This window comes from Orbicella franksi, unplaced genomic scaffold (genome assembly GCF_964199315.1).
Source record: "Orbicella franksi unplaced genomic scaffold, jaOrbFran1.1 SCAFFOLD_57, whole genome shotgun sequence".
NCBI lineage: Eukaryota > Metazoa > Cnidaria > Anthozoa > Scleractinia > Merulinidae > Orbicella > Orbicella franksi.
Window position 1 is genome coordinate 14318 of NW_027670356.1, and position 24683 is coordinate 39000.

At 38.8% G+C, this 24683-nt stretch overlaps 4 protein-coding genes across 4 annotated transcripts; 2 read left to right on the plus strand and 2 right to left on the minus strand.

Annotated features, from left to right (window-relative positions):
• Positions 1–17: 17 nt before the first annotated feature.
• On the minus strand, positions 18–3010 carry LOC145470927 (protein tyrosine phosphatase domain-containing protein 1-like). The gene has a single exon (XM_081454778.1). The coding sequence runs from the start codon at positions 2912–2914 to the stop codon at positions 893–895; it is 2022 nt and encodes a 673-aa protein (XP_081310904.1). The 5' UTR covers positions 2915–3010; the 3' UTR covers positions 18–892.
• Positions 3011–4495: 1485 nt separating this feature from the next.
• On the minus strand, positions 4496–8104 carry LOC145470926 (double zinc ribbon and ankyrin repeat-containing protein 1-like). The gene is made up of 2 exons (XM_081454777.1): positions 6525–8104; positions 4496–5991 (listed from the first exon to the last, which is right to left on the minus strand). The coding sequence occupies exons 1-2, from the start codon at positions 7933–7935 to the stop codon at positions 5036–5038; spliced, it is 2367 nt and encodes a 788-aa protein (XP_081310903.1). The 5' UTR covers positions 7936–8104; the 3' UTR covers positions 4496–5035.
• Positions 8105–8195: 91 nt separating this feature from the next.
• LOC145470928 (uncharacterized) lies at positions 8196–10933 on the plus strand. The gene has a single exon (XM_081454780.1). The coding sequence runs from the start codon at positions 8409–8411 to the stop codon at positions 9657–9659; it is 1251 nt and encodes a 416-aa protein (XP_081310906.1). The 5' UTR covers positions 8196–8408; the 3' UTR covers positions 9660–10933.
• Positions 10934–11294: 361 nt separating this feature from the next.
• Positions 11295–24082, plus strand: LOC145470930 (actin-related protein 3). The gene is made up of 16 exons (XM_081454782.1): positions 11295–11487; positions 12744–12799; positions 12900–12974; positions 13299–13348; positions 14300–14341; positions 14516–14584; positions 15117–15162; positions 15552–15601; positions 16708–16815; positions 17366–17509; positions 17882–17992; positions 18531–18593; positions 19208–19300; positions 19911–20036; positions 20928–21011; positions 21587–24082. Exons 1-16 carry the CDS (start codon positions 11444–11446, stop codon positions 21680–21682), a joined length of 1257 nt encoding a protein of 418 aa, XP_081310908.1. The 5' UTR covers positions 11295–11443; the 3' UTR covers positions 21683–24082.
• Positions 24083–24683: the final 601 nt, after the last annotated feature.

Here is a 24683-nt window from a genome sequence, read left to right on the forward strand (position 1 = left end):
AGGTACACACGTGTGTGTATCATGCCTTTTAACTGTAATTCTTAATTTTGTATTCAGTTGTGTGGATGCACCCCTATCTCTTTCATGTAAAAATTACACATACCAGGCTAAGTAGCACTCTGACACCAGCTAGGCCTTTGTCACTACTATAGCTGGGTATGGAGTAGCACGCTCCACTTTCATTGGCCACACTTGATGGCATGACTTGTGGGGTCTTGTGTCTGGTAGCCAATATTTAATCCAAGGTGCACCCAACAAACTTAGTTTCATTTCCAGTTAAACAATTTATCTACATGAAAAGAGACTTTTTAATATGTTTTCAATCTAGCCTCCTCTTAGCACTCAGCTCACATAATGGAGCAGTACAAAAAAAAAAAACTTATGGGAAAAAGTCATCTTTTCATCTAACCTTACTACTTTTTTTTCATTCGCCATTCTTCACTGCTACCCAACCAAACAAATGCTTAGAACAGGCTTTTTTCTGTGTCCTCCAAGGCATGGAATATCCCTTGTTGTTATACAGTGAACATTATTATCTCTTGATCTCAGTTAATTGTGACTTTCTGTCACCAGTGACACACTGGTTGAGGAGAATATTGTACATGTATTTTGATATTCTTGTCCTCAGAGCCCACGATCCTTCTGGCCTGCGGAAAGGATCGAGAGCTCTGGGCTGCTCCAACAACAGAAGTCTGCAATTCACAGACTTCCCGTCAAATCTAGCAAATCTGATTGGCTGAGAATACAAAACGAATACTCTGCGCATGCTCAAAAAATCGGGTCCAGCCAGAGCCCTTGATCCCTGCTGCAGGCCAGAAGGATCGTGGGCTCTGGGGACGAGAATGGTATTTTGATTATTAAATATTAATAAATAAATCATCGTTAATGTCCTTCATTTTGGTAGTATCCCTGCTAAACGTTTTAGTGTCTTCACAAGCTCTCTCAGGAATAGAAGCAATCGGTACGATGGAGAGTGCACCTCAGGCTCTGGAGTATTGACCCCCTGTTCTCTCTCTAAAGCATTTTCGACAGCATCATCTGAGGATGACACTGATCTGTTAAGGACAGCTCTGGGTTGAGTTAAAGACAACTTCTTGTCCTGAGTGAGGATCATGGCAATTTGACGAAGCACTCGGTCACCCACTTCCTCTGGTAAGGGTTCCAACTCACATACGGTAGTTACCAGGCATTCCAAAGTATCTCGGTCACCTCGTTGTAGCTTCTTCACCGCTTCAACTGGGTCATCAATATTTTCTTCTAATAGTGAAACTTCTTTCTCACTGAGAACAGGTTCCACTAAGCTTCCCAACCAAGCCCACAACAACCGAGTTAGAACCCAGGGATCACTTTCAGTGTGAACTTCCTCCCAGCTGTCTGAATTGTTGAGTTTTCGCTTGATTCTCTCTGTTCGACTGTGAACACTGCTATCAGCACAGGCACTTGATGCCAGAGACTTTGCCACTTGGATTCTGTCATTTGTTGCTGAAAGTCTCTCATTTTGCTTCAAAGAGGAAAGGACACTACTGATACCTTTTTCTGCTGTGTTGTTACTTTTGGCTTCAAGACTTTCACCCCATTTCTTTTTCACTTTTCTTTTTTTCTCTGTTTTTTTCTTTCTGCCTGACAGATTAAGTGGTTCCAGTTTCACATGATGAAACGTTCTTGGACTAGAATGTATCACCACTGGCTCAGAACCACGCCTTAGATCAGCTCCTACCTCAGGGGGTTGCAGCAGTCCACCATCCAATGAGCCTTCCCCATAATGATCAAAGCGATCCTTCTTTGCATTATCTTCTTCAAACAAATCACAGCTTTCAGTACGATGAACTTGTGAAGATTCCAATGGTGGAAGACAAGAATCTACATAAGGGTTATGTCGCAAGGAATGTGCAACATTGTCTGACAGAGATGTTTGAAGACATTCTGTATCGTTTACACTTTCTCCATCCTTACTAATATCACTTTCATCCACTTCTGCAAACACGGCTTTCACTTCCTGGGAGAGAGCCCATGTTAAGGGATCATTTTCCCCTTTCACACCTGCGACTTCTAATAGTCGACAGCAACAGACGTAAACCAGTTTGGGGACATGTTTGAGCATTCGAGCCTCCATACCATGCAAAACAAGCCTCTGACGTTTGAGGTACTGTTGTAATGTAAATGGATTCGCACTGGAAGCACAGGACGAGTAGACAACCCAAAGATGATGTAGAAAGTTGGTGAAGTCAATGACACATTGAATCTGGCCTCGAGTCTGTACAGCTTTAGGTCTGTTTGACCGAACTTTGTGTATAGCTTCCTCGGCGCCGATTCTCTCAGAAAACACCAGATAACAAGCTATGAGAACTCCAGTTCTGCCAAGCCCAGCATGACAATGAACAGCAGCCTTTCCTTCCTTCAGAGCAAATGACATAACCTTTACCATATCGAGAATGGACTCCAAAGATCGAACACCATAATCATTCCATCCAAAATTGTAGAAGAAAATGTCTTCCTTCATGAAGTCTTCTGGGACGTAAGAAAAGCCACTAACAGGCTCAAGGCCAAAGCCGCAGCTGCTATGTTCTCCTGGATGCTGTAGGTTAATAAGCGATTTAATTCCCGTTTGGGAAAATTGTCCGATGACGTCAAATTTCTTGATAACTTCTGTGGAGGGCCGAGCAGTCGCCAAGATATCAGGAGTAACCCATGAAGAATATAATCCGTTGATCGCCATTTCTTTGCTTTTCATCTTGGCAGGGTTTTCATACTTGCACTGCTTTCCGCCACAAAACATCGAGCATTGGAGGGCACCCGGTGCGACATGCCGAAAGTGCTCAGAAATGCGCGAATATTTCGGTCCGGCATCTTTCTTCGGCGATTCCCCAAGAGTCCATTTTACCTCTCCAGTAGAACTACCTTTATTTTCATCCATTGATGTTCAAGTTTTCAAATTTAGAAACTAACAGCAGTGCCTCCTAACCCTATCAGAGTTGAAATCATTACTTTTCCGCAATGCTACAAAGTAGCATTTTACATATTTTATTGGTGTGGGAGTCTGGTTACCAAGGAAGCACTCAGGAACCGCGCCAACTTCCGTATTCGGAGCCTGCGATTATTTTGATTTGCCCGAAGATCTATGGGAGGTATGTCATATATGAGAACACATTTTGTCCTGGTACGTATATGGAAAACTTTTTTATCAAAGACTGAAACTGAAAGAGAAGTATCATATGCAGCAAATTTGCAGCTGCAAAGAAAGAGAACCAGAAATAAGATGTTTTTCCAGCTTTTCTTTGCAAATCCAGAAGTTGCTTTCAATCAAATAAAAAATATTTTGCCTTTCCATGGGCATGTCACACATAACCAAAATTATTTCACATCTACACAAAAATTTATGTGCTCACTTTTCGCCTATGTATAGAGATACATTCCACATATCAATACTTTCACATCCTCCAATCAGTTGAGACTGCAATGGTTAAGAAAATATGTTGTGGTCTGTGGAAACATGACAGCTGATGCATTAAATCACGGGTAGGAGTTAAAATTGCAGAAATTTGATTTACAGATAGCAGCACCCAACCACAATGCTGAAAAACAGACAGACTTGACTAGAACACTAAAATTAATCAGAAAGTAACTTGTATTAAGCGCAAAGTAAGACAATTCAATAATATCATGGGTGAAAACATTACTCCCTAATTTTGGTGCGAAATTTCAGCAAAATTTGAATTATGAAATTGCCATGGCAACAAATTTAACACAAAATTCCTCTAAACACGTAAAAAACCTCACAATTGTAAGCATAATCTGCCATCTATGATATTAATGGGTAAATATCAAATGGCATACTCTGGAAAATAGGAAAGAATTTCACTTGCGTTTTGCCAAAATTCTAATAATTACCTTCACCTAAAGGCTTGGGAAATTATAAGAATTTTGAAAATGCACACATAAAATTATTTCGTAAATAGGCCCTTTGCAGCTAAGCCATCACGTGACCTACTTTCATAAACTTATGGACTAAAACTTAACGAAAGCCAGAAATAGAAAAAGCATGTCTAAAGTATCAAAATTGCCAAGTTTGAGGCTCCTGTCATAAAAGAATGAGATTTTATGATGGTCTGAATTTTTTTTTCTTTTAAATAAGATTTGTATGGAACAAGTTGTTGGAGAGCATGGCCTTACTCTCCAGGAACATTTTCCATACAAATCCTCTAAATTTCGGAAAATTCAAACCATCATATAAACTTACTCTTTAATGCCAGGGGCCTCAAACTTGGCCATTTTGGTATTTTCGATATCCTCTTTCCATTTCTGGTGTTCTTTGTTATAGCCCATAATATAGTATAGCCCATAATTTTTTTGGACAAATTTGGTCACATGATCCCAGCTGCAAAGGGAGTATTATTTCACTCATCACCATTTTGATTACCCATAATTGAGTGTTGGCAGTGGTGATGGTATGGGAAAATGTTACATGATGTAAATAAAAAAGCCTGTATCTACTGACTGAGTTCAAAAATCTCTTTAATCCAACTAAGATTGACATAGTTAATTATTACTAGTATATTTACAGTCACTTGCAATCTGCATCAAGCTATGCCACTTACACCAATTAAATACCATTTAATACTGTTTATGTCTGATACCTGCCCTGAGATTTTGCCAATGAATGACAGCAATAATCATTGTGATTCATGTCAATAAATAAATATTTGTTGCAAAACTATGGCATTTTCATATTCTTCCTTTTAGTGTTTTTTCTTGTATACTCTGAAACAATAAATAATGCGCAATATTCTACAGTCATGCAACTGTGGGAGCCAGCCATTATTGTTGAATCCACAGTAACTATGAGAAACTAGGCACAGGCTTTCAGTAGTACAGGTAGGATTGTTTGGACAACCCACAGCTGGTGAGAAAGTGGTGAATGATGGAGGGCACATTAAACTAAGATCTATAATTTTCAGGAAAAATTCTGCTCTGTAGATTGGTAACCCTTCAAAGTAAATACATTTTGGAATGAAGCTTATACGTTAGTATACCATGGTTAGAACTCCTCATCCAAAGACCTAACTTTCTTTGGTTTAGTAAGCTTCTGCAACATTTCATCCCCTACACTTGATGTAAACCTCTGTGTAACACTATCAAGACCTGAGGACATTGCTAGATCATAAGCAGTTTGACCAGCGTCATTTGCAACATTGGTCCGTGCACCTAACCCTAACAGTGCATCAATGCATTTGAGTCCATCTGCACCTTGAAGAACTGCTTCATGTAGAGCTGTATTTCCTTTGGCAACACTCTTAGTGTTGAGTTTTGCACCTGCGTTCACTAGTGGTGGAATACTTTCTGCATGCTTATTCACAGTTGCAAGAATGATGGCTGGGATGCCATCAGATGATTCACATTCTGGATTCGCTCCCTCATCAAGCAGTCTTCGTACTTCTTCATCTCTACCTTCACCTTTAGGCCCAATCTCCTTGAGTAACAACTTGTCCTGTTCACTAAGTTTAACTTTATCAGTCTCTTTTCCTTTCCTTTTCTGTTTCTTTCCCTTAGCTGTTGTTCTCAAGCCATTTTGGGTTTGTTTTCTGTTTGCTCTTAACTCCTCCTTGCTCCCTGACAGATTGAATGCCCTCAAACTTGAAGAAATAGCTTTCGATTTTTCTTTCCACATTTCCTTGCCATTTCTCCTGGCAAAGGTCACAGTTAACGTGACCTCTTCGCCATTGAGGTCTTCATGAATAGTCGCAGTGATTATTTTGCCCAGTCTTGGTTCACCAATGGTAGATCTGAAGTCTGGATTGTTTTGTGCATGTGCGCGAAGGTGCGAACATACATGGTCCATCTGTTGGCGCCAGAAACCTTTACCAGGACTAACAGCTGCAAGTGCTGGTCGACGGTCTCTTGAAGCTTCAAGGCGGGTTCGCTCATGAGCATCCATCTCAATTTGGGATTGGATACTAGTTGCTGAGGGAAAGAACAGGCCTACTGTAGAAGTTGCTGTACATAAGGGAAAAAAACAATTTCTTGATATCAGCTCATATGTATGACTTGACACATGCATACTGACTTCAAGGGCAATCTGTGTTCCATAAAGAGGGCAAGCAATTTCAAAACTCACAGTCACATGGTTAATGTTAGTTGGCACTTAATAGTACTGTACAAAACCATCAACATTTTGGACAGAACCACTTTAGCTAGATTTGATGCTGATAAACATATCTTATTAACTAAGCACAAGGGACATACTGGGAGAATATTGGCCCAAGGCATTGACAGTATGGACTGAGCACTGTGAGAATGAGAGCCGATATTCTCCCTGTACAGTACCAAGCAAACTTGGTTGATAAGAGATTTGTCACACAAAGTGAAATTACCCAAATTCTTTGAAAGTGATCTTGCAGGATCATTTGGGACAGTGGCTGGTCCAATACTTAGAGAACATTGGACCAGCAATGGAGCAATCTGATTGGTTTATTTTTAGTTATTGGTCCTCTGAACTAACTTAGTCATGTAGTAATAATTATTATTACCTTTATCTGCTGTTTCTGCTGGAGTCAAAGGGATAGAAACTGGCAACCAAGTTGCACTTTCCAATCTACCCACTGTGTCACGAATGTTGCCTCTTTCAACAACTGTTCCAATCACACTTCCTGGACTTTGCCGTGATATCCTTGGCGGCGGTTCAATAGTACATCCACATGTATTACAGAACCTGGCAAAAGGACTGTTTGATGCCTGACACTGAGAGCAGATGAGGGGACTTTGGTAAGGTTGAGGTTTTGATCCACACCAGTCACAGAAACGGGCATCACTGCTGTTTACACGTGAACACTTGGAGCATGTCATGAGGCTGCTAATAGAGTCCTTAGGCATTGGGGGAGCACTTGTGCCAGTAAATATTTGTTTTGCGTTGTATGGAAGCTTGGCTTCACAGGTAACACAAATTTTCAAGTCAGGTGGATTCCCTGTACCACATACTCTACACATCAACTTGTGCGCTAATTTCTTGGTGGCTTGTGGTTGACGCTGAGGTGAAAGAGGTGCTTCGCAAATGATGCAAGTAGGAGTGTTCAGTGGCACCATTGAGTGACAGGAGATGCACATACCAAGCTGCCCACCCTCAGGGGGTGGAAGTCTTGATGACGGCAATGGTGGAATGGGAGACCCACATTCAGAGCAGAATCTTGCATAAGGATCAGATGACCTGGGTGCTAGACAGTAGATGCACTTCAAAAAATCTGTCTGCTGCTGAATCTTGCTTGCTTGAATCCTGTTCTCAGGACCTCGTCTGTCCTTCAACACCCCATCAACCTGACTAAGAGACTGATCTGGCGTACCTAATGTTGCTTGATCTGAACCAAACCTTGATGCTGTAAACCTTGCCTCACTGCGGGGTTTCCTGAAATCAGATCCTCTGACATTTTCCCACTCATCAGGTGTTGATGTAAGAAATCGCTTAGAGCTACCATCTGTCCCCCAAGCCTCTGAAGTTTTCAGTTTGGAACCTTTGGCGTTCTCAAGAATTTGCCCAAACAAAGTCCCAGATGATTCCCTTAAATTCCCAGTGGATGAAGACATGCTTTGTTGAAGCTCGGAGACATTGTCCTCGGCATCTAATGCCTCTTTCCCTTCTCGTTCTTCCACCATGAATGTCTTAGTTACAATGGAACTTTCCCTTGTTCCATCGCTCGAGGTCGCTAAAGCTTTCACGGTTCGTTTTCCTGGCCCTAAAACAAAAGGCCTGTTATACTTGTAGGTGCACTTTATGCCAATTTGTTTAAAAGGTTCAGGCTTCATTCCGTTGATTGTGTAATAAATCAAAGTATCTGGAGTTTCTGATCGCAGCTCGATGGGCGTGTGAGTGTCTATTATGTTCTTTCTTCCTCCCACTGGAACTCGCAACGGCATAATGCTAGGCACTCTGATCATTCCCGCCGTCATCTTGGAAGTTTTTGCTTTGGACAGCCGTTAAACTGCAAACTTTTAGTATTGTTTCTTGGATCTTAATGGAGACAATGGTTCCTGAAAATTAACCGATGTGTGCAAGACGATGATAAACAGTGATTTCCAGAGAGAAATGTCAACAGTTTATAGTTTGAGTTGACCCGTTTGCCCTTTTCGCCGCCATTTTGCAAGCTATCCCAGAGTCATTTCGCGCTTCGAAAGAAACAAGTCTACGTTTCTATAGCAACAGATCAAGTAAGTCGGCCATGTTGGAAAGTTGAAAAAGTCTCCTCGCGAGAAGGATAAACAATCCAAGGTTTATATTGAGATGTAAATTGAAAATTTGTTTATCAAGATTGAATTCTTAAAAGACTTTTTAAAGGAACTATGGAAAGCTGAAGCACAGCGAGAGTTAACTACTGCAACAAATTTGTAAGCAAATTCAACTTTCTGAACTTTGCATCGCTAACATGTCTTCTTCCACGAAACACAACAACAGCCCGGCAATGGACAAGTCATGGTTTCAAGACACAAAGACTGGCAACGAGAAACAAGCCCACTATTTTGTGCAAATTCGCAAGCTTCAGGACGAACTTATTCACCGTGAACAGCACAATCTCATCAACGCCATGGAACGTTTAAAACAACTCACGTACCCTCGAAAAAGGCCAATGATTCGAAATTTCGACATCAATACTTCCTCGGATCCTCCTTCTATGCAAAACTTCCCCGCAAGAAATTTAAACTTGAGGAAAGAGGCGAAACACAAGGCCATACAAGGAAAGGAACAGTCTGAGATAAAACCTCTGTCTGGAAAACCATTGATCAGCAAACCCAGTGACAAGAAACAGGCTTCATGTTACCATCATTTCTTTGTAATGCCTCCACTTCTTAGTGATAGAGACATTGCAAAGATTGTGCATAATGCAAACACTACCTTCCCCTCAGAGGCATCCACTTACCTTCTTCAACCGCATTTGCCGTCTATACCTAATGTTGGGCGCAAAACAACTTTTATGGTTGATAATAGGTTGAAGCTCTTGACACTAGCTGAATCCGAGTTTTGTGATCTGGAAGAAGGTAGTGTTAGTGGAATGAGAAAACATTTGCATACCGGGAAATCACAGCGAAGGAAGAAAAGTCCCACATCCAAATCGCGTTTAGATGACCACACCTCTAGTGCAAATATATACAAGACAGGTAGAAAGAATGTTTTGACTTTTGATGTTGACCCAAATGATCCAAGTCTTTTTTCCCATTGTGTTGGGGGTGAGAAAGAAGAAGAGCACTATGAAACGACACCATTACCACCACCCAACTCTAGACCAAGCTCGTCTAAATCAAGGTCTAGTCACCGAGGTGAAGGTGAAGTTATTCAAGGGGATCATCTAAAGGTGGACTCCTCCAAGGCTTCTGATACAGACCACAATGAGAGTGTCGCTGCCAAAGACACAACAGCTGCAACAACAAATGAAGGCAATGTTGCTGCAAAGGAGGGAGAAATGTCCAAAGTGGACACAGAAGTTAATATAACTGCAGATGATCATCGATTGCCTGATACTCTGGATTTGTCATCAAATTTAGCTCCAGTTGAACGTAAACAAGATGATTCTGATCAAGTCAGTGAAAGTGAAGGAGCAGTGGATATTGCTCAGCCTATAGTGACAATCACAAGTAAACCAGCGTCAGTTGATGAGGGCGAGACAGACCAGGGGAATTGATGGAACTAGGCTAGGTCAATGGGCATTTCTGTCTGAAAATGTTTTGAAGTGATTGCACTGATCATAAAATATGAAACAAAACTTATAGAAGCTATGCCATAGATAGCACATCTTGAAAAATTTAGCCTAAATTTTTCAAGTTTGCCATTTGTCTGTCAAGTGTTGCAATTACAATGTAAGACTTGTACAGAGTGTGTCACACCCTGCCTCTGTATTTCTCAGTTTTAGCAATCCATGTTTCTTTTTTGTTTTATTTTATTTTTTCATTTCTTTAGCATTTTTACTGCAGTAAACTTTCTGATGTTTCCATTACTTACTTTGAAGATAACTTTGTTAAACAAAAATCAACACCACGAGAACTTATTCCAAATGCTGAGACATAGCTCTTTTAAAAAGAAATCAAGAATTACTCAAATTAGTATAATCGTAACTGAATGTCTGGTCAACTACCGAATTCAAGTTGACTGATGTTTGTATCAGTCAGAAGTTTATCTGCAAGTATTACTTTCAAATTATTTTAGGTTGTTGTGTAACTATTGTTCATGCATGTGGCTTCCTTAAATTTATATGAAAAAGTTGTTTTGTAAATTGTAGAGGAAAACAACTATACGATGTAGATAGGGTGGGAAATGAATCTGAAAAATGCTCTTGAATATACATGTAAGTTTGAATCCGTATGAGACAAGAGTACCCTGATTTTCTTATCAAAGTAAGGGAAATTAACATATTTTATAATAACAAGTGTTACTGAAGGTGTATCTTTAGTTATTAAATTTACCAAATGTAAGGTACATATATATCTTTTTATACAGCCCTTAAAATCTTCAGTTTCAGCCTAAAAAGAACCATAAATTATACAATATATTTAGTGTATTCAAAAACATGTCCTTACCATATTTTCCATATATAGTGGTACAAACATTGATGATATTTATATGGGTTTGTTATTTTTTACTTCTACAACATAGAAGTTATTTTTTGAAATGTAAATAGTAGTAAATTATAAAAAGGTGTTTTTCAGCATCAAAGAAATAAAAATGAATTTAGCAAAGATCATGGTATGGAAGATTAATATTATTTTTCACTCAAATTATGCAACTGGTCCTGTTCTGGAAAGAGCTTACAATAAGGGAGGTCTTGAGACTTGCATGTGTCTGAAAGTGACAATGACTTACATGAAAACAAAAAGTCGATTTTTTTAAACTTTTTGTCCCCCAAAAAATAATTATCTGTGTCTTCTTCAAAACCGCGTCTACCATACATTCAATTGTGTGCTATTTCTAACTTAGTATTTATTGTGGACAAGACTTTGTTGATAGTTTTTGAGTACAGTTTTCTCAACAAAAACACTGCAAGTAACTGAAAGGACACAAACATGTTTTCATTTTTCCCAAAAAAATGTTACCAACAAATAACAATTTTTTTACACCAATGGTATTAGCCTCTTCTATGCAAAAGCTAGATATACTCGTTCACTGCAAACAAGAAAACTGATGTATCATTTTAACTTCTTTTGTCAACCTTGGTCGGCCTCGGCGTCCACAAAAATGAACTAAAGAAAGGAAACAATTTTTTCCCGTGCCCACCCGAGCCAATTTTTATTTCCGCACCACACCTCCGATTTCTCCCACAATGCTCTTGGATGCGCAGTGGGCAGATCGCCATCTTGGTTATTGGGATCTCGGAAGGCTTTCGCAACAGTACTTTCTCTTCTTTTCGGGAAACCGTCCTGCGATCCAAGACAAAAACTACTTAGTTTTGAAGAGATTTTTTTTAACTTCAAGATGACGGGACGGCAACCCGCTTGTGTCATTGACAATGGAACGGGGTTAGTGAAAAGCTGTAAAAGTTGAAGCTGCAAGTGATTGTAAAACATATTTTCACTTCAAGCAGGCAGCTACAGCGTTTGTTTTTCGATAGTGGGTGTTATTTTCTTTTATTACTCCTCATCTAAAACCACATATATTTATTTGTAAATCTCTCAAACATACAAGTGTTCCTGGAGGTCTTAATCTGCAAAAGCCGTGTTTGTTCAATGTACATATTTTCAGTAGATTAACGTTCTATGATTTAGACATGGGTCAATCCCAAAAATTCCTTTTTGCATAAAGTCATGTAGGATTTTTAAATACTTGACATGTTGAAACTGCTTTTAAAAGGAAACCACTACACTGTAATGGCTGTTTAGGGCACTCCTTACCCTAAAAATATATCTATTTGTTGTTTGTTTTGTGTTCATGTATGTAAGTGTATATCTGAGAAAGTGCTGTGTACATGAAACTATAATCAAACCTTCCATAAGCAAACACCCTTGGGACCAGGAAAAGTGTCTGTTTAATAGAGTGGTCAATTAATGAGGGGCTAAAAATGTAGTTTTTTTACTTGTATGTGTCTTACTGTCTACTTTAGGGAGGTGTCTGCCATCTGTAGGTGTCTGTTAGAAGAGTTTCAACTGAGCTAGAAGTTATTTTAACATTCAAAATTGTGTTTCACAGGTGTAGTTTTACCACTTATAGTAGAGCAGTTTCCTTGAGACAGCTTGGTAACCAAACAAAGTAAAACTTTAGCAGTCTTTGCAGTAGAAATTACATATCCTGTTAAGGTCATTCCCCAGTATTGCATTGCGCATCCCTACTGCGCATAATTTCATGCGTAATTAGCGCACGCACATTAAAAAATGGCGGCTTTCTCTTTACGGCTGAACTCGCCGTAGAGTTAAATATTCATTTTCTTGCAAACGAGTATGGTGACCTATCATTTTTTCTGTTGTTTTGAATTGAGTAATAAATTTCTCTGTGTAATATAAATTTGGACCAATTCTCAGTGTAGAACAAAAAGCAATCGTTGGAAACATGAATTTAGCAAGCAATCTTGATTTATTGGGTATAAACAAGGTGCTGTTGCTCCTTATCGAACGTGGGGACCCCTCATTTTTATTTCAAAATTTAAGTTCCCACAATATAAACAATCAGTAGGCAAATTTTCACAAAAATCTCAGAGCAGGTTCTATTTCAGTGGAATGACCTTAAACTGATCAATCACAGGGCACATAGTAATTAAGAGATACTTTCTTTACTCTTCAAGGTATACAAAAATGGGTTTTGCAGGAAATACAGAACCACAATATATTTTACCTACAGGTAAACATTTTTTGATTATTTGATTGGAAATTATGTATCTGAAAGAGTTGTCGAAAATGTATCCAGGGACAAACGTGTGTTAATGTTTCAATTTTCACAGCTATTGCGATAAAGGAATCGGCTAAGGTGGGAGATCAAGCGCAAAGGAGGGCTGCTAAAGGCATTGATGATTTAGGTAAAATGCAACAAAACATTAGAAACTGTAACATTTCTTTTAAAGTAAATTTCAAGGAGGAGGAAAGCAATAGTATAGCAGTGTGAGAAACCATGGTCTTGTAACTTGCAGAATGGCCAGTTTGCTTTTTTGTCCGTAATATATCTATAAGGCTTCCTTCTATATTTGAAATTTGACAGCAACGATTGCACTACATCCTGTAATGCTGACAACAATGTCTCTCGAATCAGAATAACCTTTTGTTTCAAATTAAAATGAGAGATGTCCCTTTAATAAACCTATAGAAAAGGTCTTCTAATACCGCACCTTTTCTTTTTATACTAGATTTTTACATTGGTGATGATGCAATAGATAGACCTGGGTATGGAACAAAGGTAATACACACTAGATCATTTTTAGCATCCAGAATATGAGAAAAGTGTTATTTCCACGAGACAGCTGCATTAACTCCCAAGGGAAAGTAAGCCCAATAGGCCATATCCGAGTTGCCTTTTGCTTCTGTGTCAAAACGAATGACACCAGTTTCACCCCATGGCGAGTTCGCACCCAACTTTTAGTGTTAGTGTTTACGTAGTTGTTATCAAGTTATTAAATGTTTTCGAAGAACCATTTCAGTCTATGTATGTTTGATAAGCTTAGATGATTATTGCAGTCTCGCCACCAACGAACTTGCCACCAAGCGAAGTCACCTTGCCACCAAGCGAAGTTTCCTTGCCACCAGTAATCTAATAGTCCTAATAAGGCAGAGGATTAAAGAACGAAGAATAATCTCTATATGCGAATTGATCTGGTTGGGGGTGAACTCGATCAAGTTGAGTCGATTTGGGGGCGAACTCTGTTGGGGCGAACTAGCCATGGGGCGAAACCGGCAGTTACTGTCAAAACAAGTCTTTGTGTGAAACCATTCAATATGAAAATGAGTTCCACCTAGAGGTTCATTTTCATGCAAATCAAACTTATTTTCACAAGAAAGGTTTGCACGAAGACTCGTTTTGAAACAGAGGCACAAGGTAACTTGGAAATGGTCTATTAGTAAATAAGGTCTATAGCTATTTGGCTGCACTTAAATGTAGAGAATTATACTGTAGCTGGGCTGGGCTAAGATGTAAAAGGTTCCCATAAGTGTGTACAGTGTACTCTGCCTACCAGTGGGACTGTACGTGTATAGAGCTGAATACTGAGCAAAATTTCTCCATCCCTGGTTGCTCATTTTCAAGATTCTGGAGGATTTCTTAAGATTGTAGAGGAAAATCTTAAGGTGTTTTGACGTAATGGTTGGGGTCTTAAATATTACTAATACCTACATATTTCTCTTTGACTCTCAGTGGCCAATAAGGCATGCTATTGTAGAAGACTGGGATTTAATGGTATGTTAAATTACTTCTTTCTTACTATACCGTGAACAACTGGAAAAAGTCTGGGTTTTATTGCAGAGCTATACAATAACTTCAGTCCACTACAAGAAGATTCATTTCGGCTAAATATTATGTGCATTAGTTATAAGCCCTGTAAATCTTTTTTTGATTTTTCCTTATCTTCAGGAACGATTTTGGGAGCAGTGTATATTCAAGTACTTGCGGGCTGAGCCAGAAGATCACTACTTTCTTCTTGTGAGTTTGATATGAGCATTTATGTTCAGAAAACAACTTAGTTCAGTTTTTTAAATTTTAAATTACATTGTGTTTGTTGCATAAATTGTAACAATATACAAACATGGAAACAGAGGCCACATACAGAAAGCACTCCAAAGTTAATAGGTATTCTGAGTACCGCTATTGTTTCTTTACGATAAGTTGTAGAACTGTCATATAAGGCCTTGATTAGTAACTGATATCCCTTAGAAAAGGCTTAGCTTGTGTACGTATTAAGTAAAATCCCACAAGATTAGCTCACATGTTCATGTAGGCTCAAACACTCCAAGATTCTTCAAAATTATGAAAGTTTTTTGAAACTTGATACTTCAAACTCAAGGTGTGAAATGCAACTGCATTCTTGCAACATCAAGCATAGACAATTTAATATGGGAGTTGAGACTGTCATTTTGTTGCAATTACGTTACCGGTATTTGTTATGGAAGGCTGGTTGCTCGGCTTTGCATACAATAAATAGTGTAGCATTTACTGGAATTTATTTTCTTTGTAGACTGAACCTCCTCTCAATACACCAGAAAACAGAGAATACACTGCAGGTATGTGTGCTCGATAACCTTGAATATGATATATTTGCATTATTATTAACTTTGATTTCAAGATAGTTACCTCATGTGACTGGTAATCAAAGGTGTCTGCTTAATATCGCTTACCCTGTGAGACCACATTTGTCAGAAAGTGTGGGAAGAAAGGTTTGGGAGTTAATAAGGCAGTCTAAGTCTACTAAAAAGTGGGTGTCTGGTTAACACGGGGTCTGCCTATTGTAGGTTTCACTGTACTGTACTATTTAAAAGAGGGTTTCAAAAAGGTAACTAAAGATAGATGTTAGGGAAAAACAAAACGAAAGCTAAGTCATACACATATACAGTGTATGCATTATCTTTCAATATCTTCATGTAATTTTATATGTTATTTTTGTTTCCTTTAGAAATTATGTTTGAGTCATTTAATATCCCAGGCTTATACATAGCTGTGCAGGTAGGGATTTGCTGTTTCTGCCAAAGTGTCTCTGTCTGTGGGTCTCTGTTTCTCTACATGTCTCTGGGTGTTGCAATGAGGGGATTTCACTGGGTCTTGGAATCTTTCTTGGTGTCTCTGAGACTGATGTCCAGGTCCTGAAGATCAAATTTCTTGGTTTCTGGGACCTTTGGTCAATGTAGGTTTTGTGCTATTGCTGAGAATGTATGAATGTTAATGTCACCCATGCAAAGCTCTGAATGGTAGTCGTTTTGGTTACTATGACAATTGAATACTTAAATTTCAAATTGTGTTTCAATTTTGACAAAATTGGCATCCACTCCACAGCCTATTGTTGCTAATGAGACAAATGAAAAGCAAAGCTTTAGAATACAACTAGTGTCCTTTCATTAACATTTCAACCTGTTAACAATGGAAACCTGGCTAAAAATCTTGAAAATAAAATGTAAGAGTTTGCAATAATCATATGAGCTTCCCTCAGCTCTTATGGATCATTAGAAACTACCCGTAGTCTTGCTTAGTTATATTTGGTAAGCTCTGTAAATGTACATGTAGGTAATACTGGTTGACAGTTAGGAAACTGTCTCTTTGTGTTCAGTGTTTTCGTTTTAGAATTAACACAATTAAATTCAATATCTTCAGTGATAATCATGCTCAAATTACAAATTTAGGGTGCGTTCCTTTGGGGTGATCTGGATCAGGATCAGTGATCCAAGATCTCTCTGGATCATGGTGTATCAAAGGAACTGATGAATCCATGATCAGAGTGGATTCATCAGTTCCTTTGATGCACCATGATCCAGAGAGATCTTGGATCACTGATCCTGATCCAGATCACCCCAAAGGAACGCACCCTAAGAGTTTCAGAAACTGAAAAATTAAATGTCATTCACCACTTTAGAAATGAGAAGAAAACTGGGACAAGTCTCATCTCACAGTGGCTTGTGGGATGTTACTGAAGACAAAACAAAAGACGAGAAGCTATATTGTTTCCAGTAATGATCCCATGCACAAGGACTGTGCGATGAGACTTGCCCCAGATTCCTTCTTGTTTCTAAAGTGGTGAATTATTACTAACAGTATAATATATATTTGTCTGTTTCCAGGCTGTGCTGGCTTTGGCTGCATCTTGGACGTCTCGTCAAGTTGGAGAAAGGACTCTAACTGGAACAGTTATTGATTCAGGAGATGGTGTAACTCATGTCATTCCAGTGGTAAGAAAACCTTGGTTATTACTGGTAGTTCAACCCCTGAAAAGAATCATGTAACAGATTGCTGTTCTTGCATTATTTGCCAAGCTTGCAATGAATAACGTTTTTTACATTTAAGTTGTCACCTAAAGACAAAGTAATGCCATGCTAAATTTTATGTGGCTACATGTAAATGTAGTTTAATCAAAGTTTGACTCTAGCCAATGCTGGGCAGTGGCCTTTCAGGCTGGCCAATTGTTCCATCTGGTCTCATACAGGGTTTTGCGGGACTTACATGTACGTGCTTTTCTTGCCAGCTGTGTGACAACGTGCAGATTGCTTTGAGTGGCATTGGTGTGTGTAGCATGCTTCTTTCCTGAACTCATCAATTGATGATGAGTTTAAGCAAGATAAATGGCTGTCAAGTGACATTTAGAATGCATTTCACAAAGGAGATCAAGAATGTGTTTTCGAATTTATCCTAGCACTTGGGTATACTAAGTAGACCAAAGTAACCCTTAATTTGTTGAATTTTCAATGCCGATCAGCCAAGTCTGTTTTGTTCTTTGTTTAGGCTGAGGGTTATGTCATTGGCAGTTGTATAAAGCACATCCCAATTGCTGGCCGTGACATCACCTTCTTTGTGCAGCAGCTTCTTCGTGAGCGTGAAGTGGGAATTCCGCCAGAGCAGTCCATGGAAACTGCCAAAACCATCAAGGTGATCAATGCCTAATTTCGCCTTAAAATATCTAGATACATTGTTAGGCAAACATGTGATGATAATCAAGCGAATCATCACATATGAGATATTTTCTTGATGCAACAGAACCCCACGGGACAAAAAAAGTGGTCACATTTATGATAAGTTGGATTTAAGGAGGAGATCCACCATCTGGTGTATAATGAAATTCTCATAACTTGTGCAAAAGAAATGTGTCAAAACCAGTATGGAGAATGGGAATATCGGCGTCAGGGCAAACACTTTCAAAGTTTACTGAAGAAGCAGTGTATCATGATGTAAACAGTTAGTACCAAGAGTTTGTTTAGAAATTTGTTGTTATTTTTGCTTTGCTAATTTTTTTTTATCTAGGAACGCTGGGGATACATCTGTCCAGACATTGCAAAAGAGTTTGCTAAGTATGAAGCTGAACCAACCAAGTGGATCAAGAAGTATGAAAGTGTGAACGCTGTCACAAAAAAGGTACTGAACTGCAATCAATACAGCATGACTTCTTTGAATGGCCATGATGACAACATATGACACTGCAGTACGGAAACTTCACTGGGCACAACTTAAAAACACCCTTCAATTCAGACTGCAGTAGCTGCTGTTAGTCAAGAATCCATTAGGATTGAAAATGAAATGTATAACACGTATAAGTACAGAATGAGATATACATGTAATGTTGCCTGAGTTTTGATCAACTTGATCTAATGAAATGAAATCCAGTAGACCTTGTGAACAATTTTTCTGACACCAGATTGTTTCATGTTTTGTTTCATGATCGTTTGACACTGGATTGTTCCATCTGCAGATAGTTTCAAGGATGTCTTGTTATTCATACATTTATTCACTAATAAAGGGAAAGATTTGTTTTGAAAGTCATTCACCAGTCAGTTGCACAGAGTGGCTGTGTAGTGGTTGGTTTAAGCTGGGATATTGTGTGTTTTGTTCTTGGCAAGACACTTTTACCTCTGTGAGTTCTCTTAAGGCGGGCTCATCTCATATATCTCTGCAGCCTTTTGCAGTGGACGTTGGTTATGAGCGATTTCTGGGCCCAGAAATTTTCTTCCACCCAGAGGTAAGAAAATTGACCTAATAGGCAACAAATTTTGTGTGATTTTGAAAGCAGTTTCTGTTGTTAACATTGAAAAGACCAATGTGTTAGGAAAGGTCCCTCTAAAGAAAAATTTCCTCACACATTTTAGCAAGCTATCTAAATTTGTGTGGCTTAGGTAGGTTTAGAAATGGAAAACTTTTTCCGTGTTTCTAACGCGTTATAGAAGTGCAAGTGAAAGTTTGAAAGAGTGAGAAATGTCATGGAACATGGTGGGCAAGTGTTTCGTTCTCCCAAATTTTGACTTCTCAGAAAAAGTTACCTTTAAATTAAAGAAAACCTAAAAATAGTAGTTTACTAGTATAGAAAAACGCCTAAGAGATAATAATAAACCATAAACGAACAAGGATGGTTAAAGATGGAGAAGATTGACACGCATTGCAAACGTAAAACTTGAGAAATTTAGTATAACCGTTTCAGGATGCGTGGACCGTGACGTACATGTACAAACTACATGTAGCTCCTTTAAAGCCATTCTGGGATATCTTTACCACCAGAAAGTGCTGTTGTCATTGTCTTAAAACAATATGACTCTTGCATAATACTTTCTTCATTGCGTGTCACGTTTTTTGTTTCAGTTTTGTAACCCAGATTTCACGACCCCTCTATCTGAGGTTGTAGATGACGTCATCCAGAACTGCCCCATTGATGTCCGCAGGCCACTATACAAGGTGAATAATCACCCCATGGGGGTTGGGTGCAGCTGTTTCTTAGGTTGTTTCATCATGCAACACCGTATTGCATTAGGTAATGCTTCAAATGATGGGTGTGAACTGAACAAGCGAAAAAATCTCTCTTTTTACACAGTTTGGAAGCAATGCAGTTTCATAGAATTTTTGATTTGTATTATCCAATCAGTAAACAGCGAGGTCTTGAAACGACAATACGGTAATGGCCGCTTCTGTACAATTTGAAACGATTTTTGTGAACAATCGTGGCTACCATATTCAAGTTTGTCCTCTTTGTAATCCCTTGTCGTTTGCCATCGTCACTTGTTAGTTACCTCAAGCTCGTCCCCAGGGCCTTCTACTCGACGATTTTCAAAATGGCGGCTCGTTGGGAAAAGACTGAGCCAATCAGGGTCTTCTTCCGGCCGCCATTTTGAAAAGTGGAGAAGGCCTTGGGGACGAGGTTGATAGTTGCCGGTCGTTGTTGTGTACTAGTCCAAAATATTAAGACTTAAAATTGTTGTTGTTGTGCGCGTTTTTGTTTGTTTTTGTTTGTTTTTTGGGAATACCGTATAGAACTTATTTATGGGTTTTTTTTCCGTCTTTGCGTTAGAACATTGTATTATCTGGAGGTTCAACCATGTTCCGTGACTTTGGTCGTCGTCTTCAGCGTGACATCAAGCGTGCAGTGGACGCTCGACTGAAACTCAGTGAGCAGCTCAGTGGAGGACGCATCAAGGTGATCAGCGCATTTGTGTTAATTAGCGCAAACTATTGGTTTAAGCCCTGGTCAAACGGACTCGCAAGAAGACGCAAGTTGAGGACTTGGGTCTACTTGCAAGTTCGTTTCGCCTGGGCTTGTGTGCACTTGCGCTTACTTTGGTCGAGATCCAATTTGTACGGAAGTCGACGTAACTTTTTCACCGTTTGACCACCCAACCCAAGTCAACACAAGTGTCGTCCATTCGTTGTTACATTTTGGCCGCGCAGGACTAAGCCCTTAGCCTTGAAATAGTGTTTTTTTTTTTTTGCGACTTGCGTGTACTTGTGCGAGGAAATCTGCGAGTCCGTTTGGCCACCCAACGCAAGTCTCTAAGCAAGTTTAACTTGTGGTTACTTGCGATTACTTGCGAGTCCTTTTGGCCAGTGCTTTTTGTTTAATTTCCTTAGCGCTAATATGTCTACTACAGTTCTAGCCCTATCTGTCGTGCAACGCTATGTTCCCGAGGGTTTCATCTTCTCATGTAATACGCTTTCCAAGGCGCACAACTATCGCCATATAATGGTAAGATACATCACAGAAATGCTAAAACACGTTGTTTCTACTTGACAATTTCAATGTGCTTTCCAGGTTGCGTCTTTATGTGGCGTTAAACATAAAAGACAGTTGACTTCAGAATCATAATGAAACTTACTTCTCTTTCAAAAAATCTTAGGTTATGACTTGGGTGCTGCAAATATTGCTAATAGACCTAAGGGTTAAATGTGTCTTTCCTGAGAAGTTTTCATAGATTTCTGGCATTTGCTTCTGTATTTTCAAACCAAACTGCCGTCATTAATATACTTCCATTTGTTGCTGTCATATGTCAACTAACTTATCATTTATGTTGTGTGTGTCCATAATCTTCAGCCAAAACCGATTGACACTCAAGTTATCACACATCACATGCAGCGTTATGCTGTTTGGTTTGGAGGAAGCATGCTGGCTTCTACGGTATGTAAAATTTAGGACCAATAATAAACAGTACCACATGAAAGTACTGCACAATAGCTTCCATTTGAATGGTCACACACTAGGGTTTCATCCACAAACTTCAAAGTTAGAACCACCTTGTACAGCATAATAAACAGTACCACATGAAAGTACCGCTCAATAGCTTTCATTTGAATAGTCACACACTAGGGTTTTATCCACAGACTTAAAGGTTAGAACCACCTTGTGCAGCATAATAAACAGTACCACATGAAAGAATGCTCAATAGCTTTCATTTGAATGGTCAAACACTAGGGTTTTATCCACGGACTTCAAAGTGAGAACCACCTTGTACAGCATAATAAACAGTACCACATGAAAGAACTGCTCAATAGCTTTCATTTGAATGGTCAAACACTAGGGTTTTATCCACAGACTTAAAGGTTAGAACCACCTTGTACAGCGTAATAAACAGTACGACATGAAACTACTGCTCAGTAACCTCTATTTGAATGGTCACTGACTAGGGTTTCACTCGCAGACTTCATGAAGGGAAATAATTCCACTTATAATGTGTCCTGTTTGTTTCATTTTAGCCGGAGTTTTACACAGTGTGTCACACCAAAGCAGACTATGACGAACACGGTCCCAGCATCTGCCGTCACAATCCAGTGTTTGGCACCATGTCTTGAGGAGAAAAAAAGCAAAATTCCCTAGGTTGTTAGAATGTGGCGAGTTGTACCTTTGATCTGCGTCCGACCAATCTCTTGACCAGAGCAGTTAAACCCTTTAGACAGCGGTTGGTTGCCTTGGTGACCAACCACCGACCTAAGCGTCTGGGCACGAGATTGGTCTGTAACCGGAAGAAGGCGCTGGGAATCTCCTGTTAAAGACGTGATGTAAATTGCGCGTTACTGTTTAAAATTGTATAAGTGATTTAACTTAATGCTGCTTTTTTTTTTAAAAAAAATTGGTACACCTTGAGTTTCACCCGCTCAAAAATGTAAAGAGATTAGAGAGTTTAAGTAGAGTGTGGGGAACTCAAATTTGTTTGTTCATGCTTCTGATTTGCCGGCTTTCTGCTAATTTGAGAAATAATTCAACAAACTGCCCTTGATTGGTATTTTTTTCTGTGTTAGATGTAGAAAATAAATGATAATTTTGGATATCTTTTTTATATTGAATCTGTGCGAAACTGCACATTTGCGAAGATCATAACAAATGTAAAGTTTAAGCTTCTACCACTACCAGTTTTTTTGTTTGTTTTTGTCGAGTTATCTTTGAAGAACTTTTCAACACTAACTCTTGTCCTATAGACGAAGTCAGTCACTTTATACTTTTGACTCTCCTTTTTATTTTGACACGATCGTTGTTTATTGTAAGAGTGTTTCAATAATTTCGTTTGTAACTCGCGAATCGAATAAAACCGCAAGACTTTCACGCGAGTGTAGTAACAGAAACGTTCTCAGCCATTTCTGAAACGCTGCGCGTGGCACTCGTAATCTAACAGCGCTCGCGCGTGTCCCTGTCGTGCTTATTTAGCACATGCTAAGAGGGAGAGTGAAGAAGTTCTACAGAGTCAAAACGATCGACATCGAACAAATCAATACATTTTAAGCCGAAGGGAGTTTATTTAGAAGTTAAGAACAAACATAAGGGTTTCAACAGCTTCTTTTCTACCATAAATTTGTTGCTTAGGCATTTTATTAAATCTTGTGTGGTATTGTGAGAATTTCGGTAACAAGACTCGCTTCTTTGAGTAACAAATACGTTTCTTAAAAGGAAACTGGTTACTGAGTAAGATTCTTTGTCATACAGAAAACTGATTTTTAGTTGTAGTATTATGACTAAGGCTCTTGTTTACACTGGTGATAACATTGCAAGTCCGGTTTAAATAAGCCTGTCTAGACAGGACCACTGCAGGTTTATCCAACTAATTATAATTGTTTGAACTTATGTTTCATTTCGGAAACCGTAGTTGTGTTTCTGCTAGTTTCCTTGTCCATGAGCTTTGCACATTTTAAAGATTTCCTGAATTTGTGATCGAAACCAACAAGGTTGTATCGAAACATCTATTTTGACAAATAAAATTTCCTTTATAGAAGAATCAAATGGTGTAGTCTTTTTTTTCAGTCATATATACTTAATTGACAATACAAAAATACATTTACAGATAGACGCGTTTTACAAAAAGAAAAGTGTACTACTACTTCAGACTCTTACTTATATTACTTCTATATTATACATGTAGACATCTCCATACCACAAACAACCAAAAAAGGATGAGATGTATTGTATCGGGATAAGCTAATATATTTACATATTTCTCTTCTTATTATAGTTAATATACATCCTATACCGCCGATATATGGCCTTCTACTAGTTAATTGATCTATTGATTATAAAAGAATGGCTTTTTACTATTTCTAATTTTCACCTTAAATTATTCCATATTCTCAAGACGATACTTACGTTCAACCTTCGGGACAAATTCTGTTAAGGAGATGAATTTCTCATTTAGCTCATTTGAATGTAAGAAATGACGCATAAAGAGGGTAGTATAATTAAATTTTTCCAAATGGTGTGGTCATGTTTATTGTTGATCTGCGAGTAAGATTCTGGCTCGTGTCTGGCTGATTATTGTTAGATTGACCACCAGAAGCTGAGGTGATAAGCTCCTGAATTAGCTTACTAAGATAGTTTTTGAAAAATCTTCGGTGAGACATATATACATGATTATGTGACCTGGAAATTGTCTTCAGATTCTGATAATTAGCTTGTTCCTGATGACTGAGTTTCCAGCGCGTGGCAGAACACAAGGGCGAGCTCAAAACATCAGTTTTCCATTTTCCATTTCATGGTGTTCTAAATCCGAACAAAAAGGAACGCATCATGACACCACGAAAAAAACGTATGGAAGAAATAGCGAGTAGGTTGTTACGTATCAAACTAGTTTCAAAGTGCTCGCTCTCTCAGCGATAACAGTGTTTTTTGCTGTCCAGGTAAAGTAAAAGAGATTAAGAAAATTAAATGCCTCGATCGACTTTTTAAAAGGCTGTTGCATAGACTTGACTTACACCTCATCCACTCCTCCTTGCAAATGAAATAAAACCATTATTCTTGCAATCTTTATTCTTTTTTTGTTAATTTTACATTAATTGCCAGAGAGTAGTTTCAGACATTTTTTAGAGCCATAAACAAAGTAAAAAAAGAAATTTTCAAGTACAAGAGTACTCTAGCCTCTGAAGTTTTGGATTAGTAAGGGACCGTTCATTTTTTATGAGGGAGGGGGGGCTGGTGGGATTTGGGAAGCACCATTTAAAAATCGCATGACCCCCCCTCAGCTTACCAATTTTTTCACATGGCCCCCCCTTATAGCGGTCATTTTTTGGGATGACCCCCCCCCAAAAAAAAAATTGAACAAACAATATTTAGATTTCAACTTTTTTAATATTTCTCTATTATCCCCCTACTTCACGTTATTGTGCTCACTATGAAGACAATATTTACAATCCCAATACTACAGAGAGCTGTTGTTTAAAAACGAATCAAAAGAAAGAGAAGTCAATTTCGGATCTCCTAGTTATGGCTTGCCCTGAGCGTGTGGCATTTGGCCTCTCATTGGCATCTTCCTCATCTGAATTGATGGATGCAAGAATGGCTAGCTCTGAGAGGACTCTTCTGCAGCAAGCA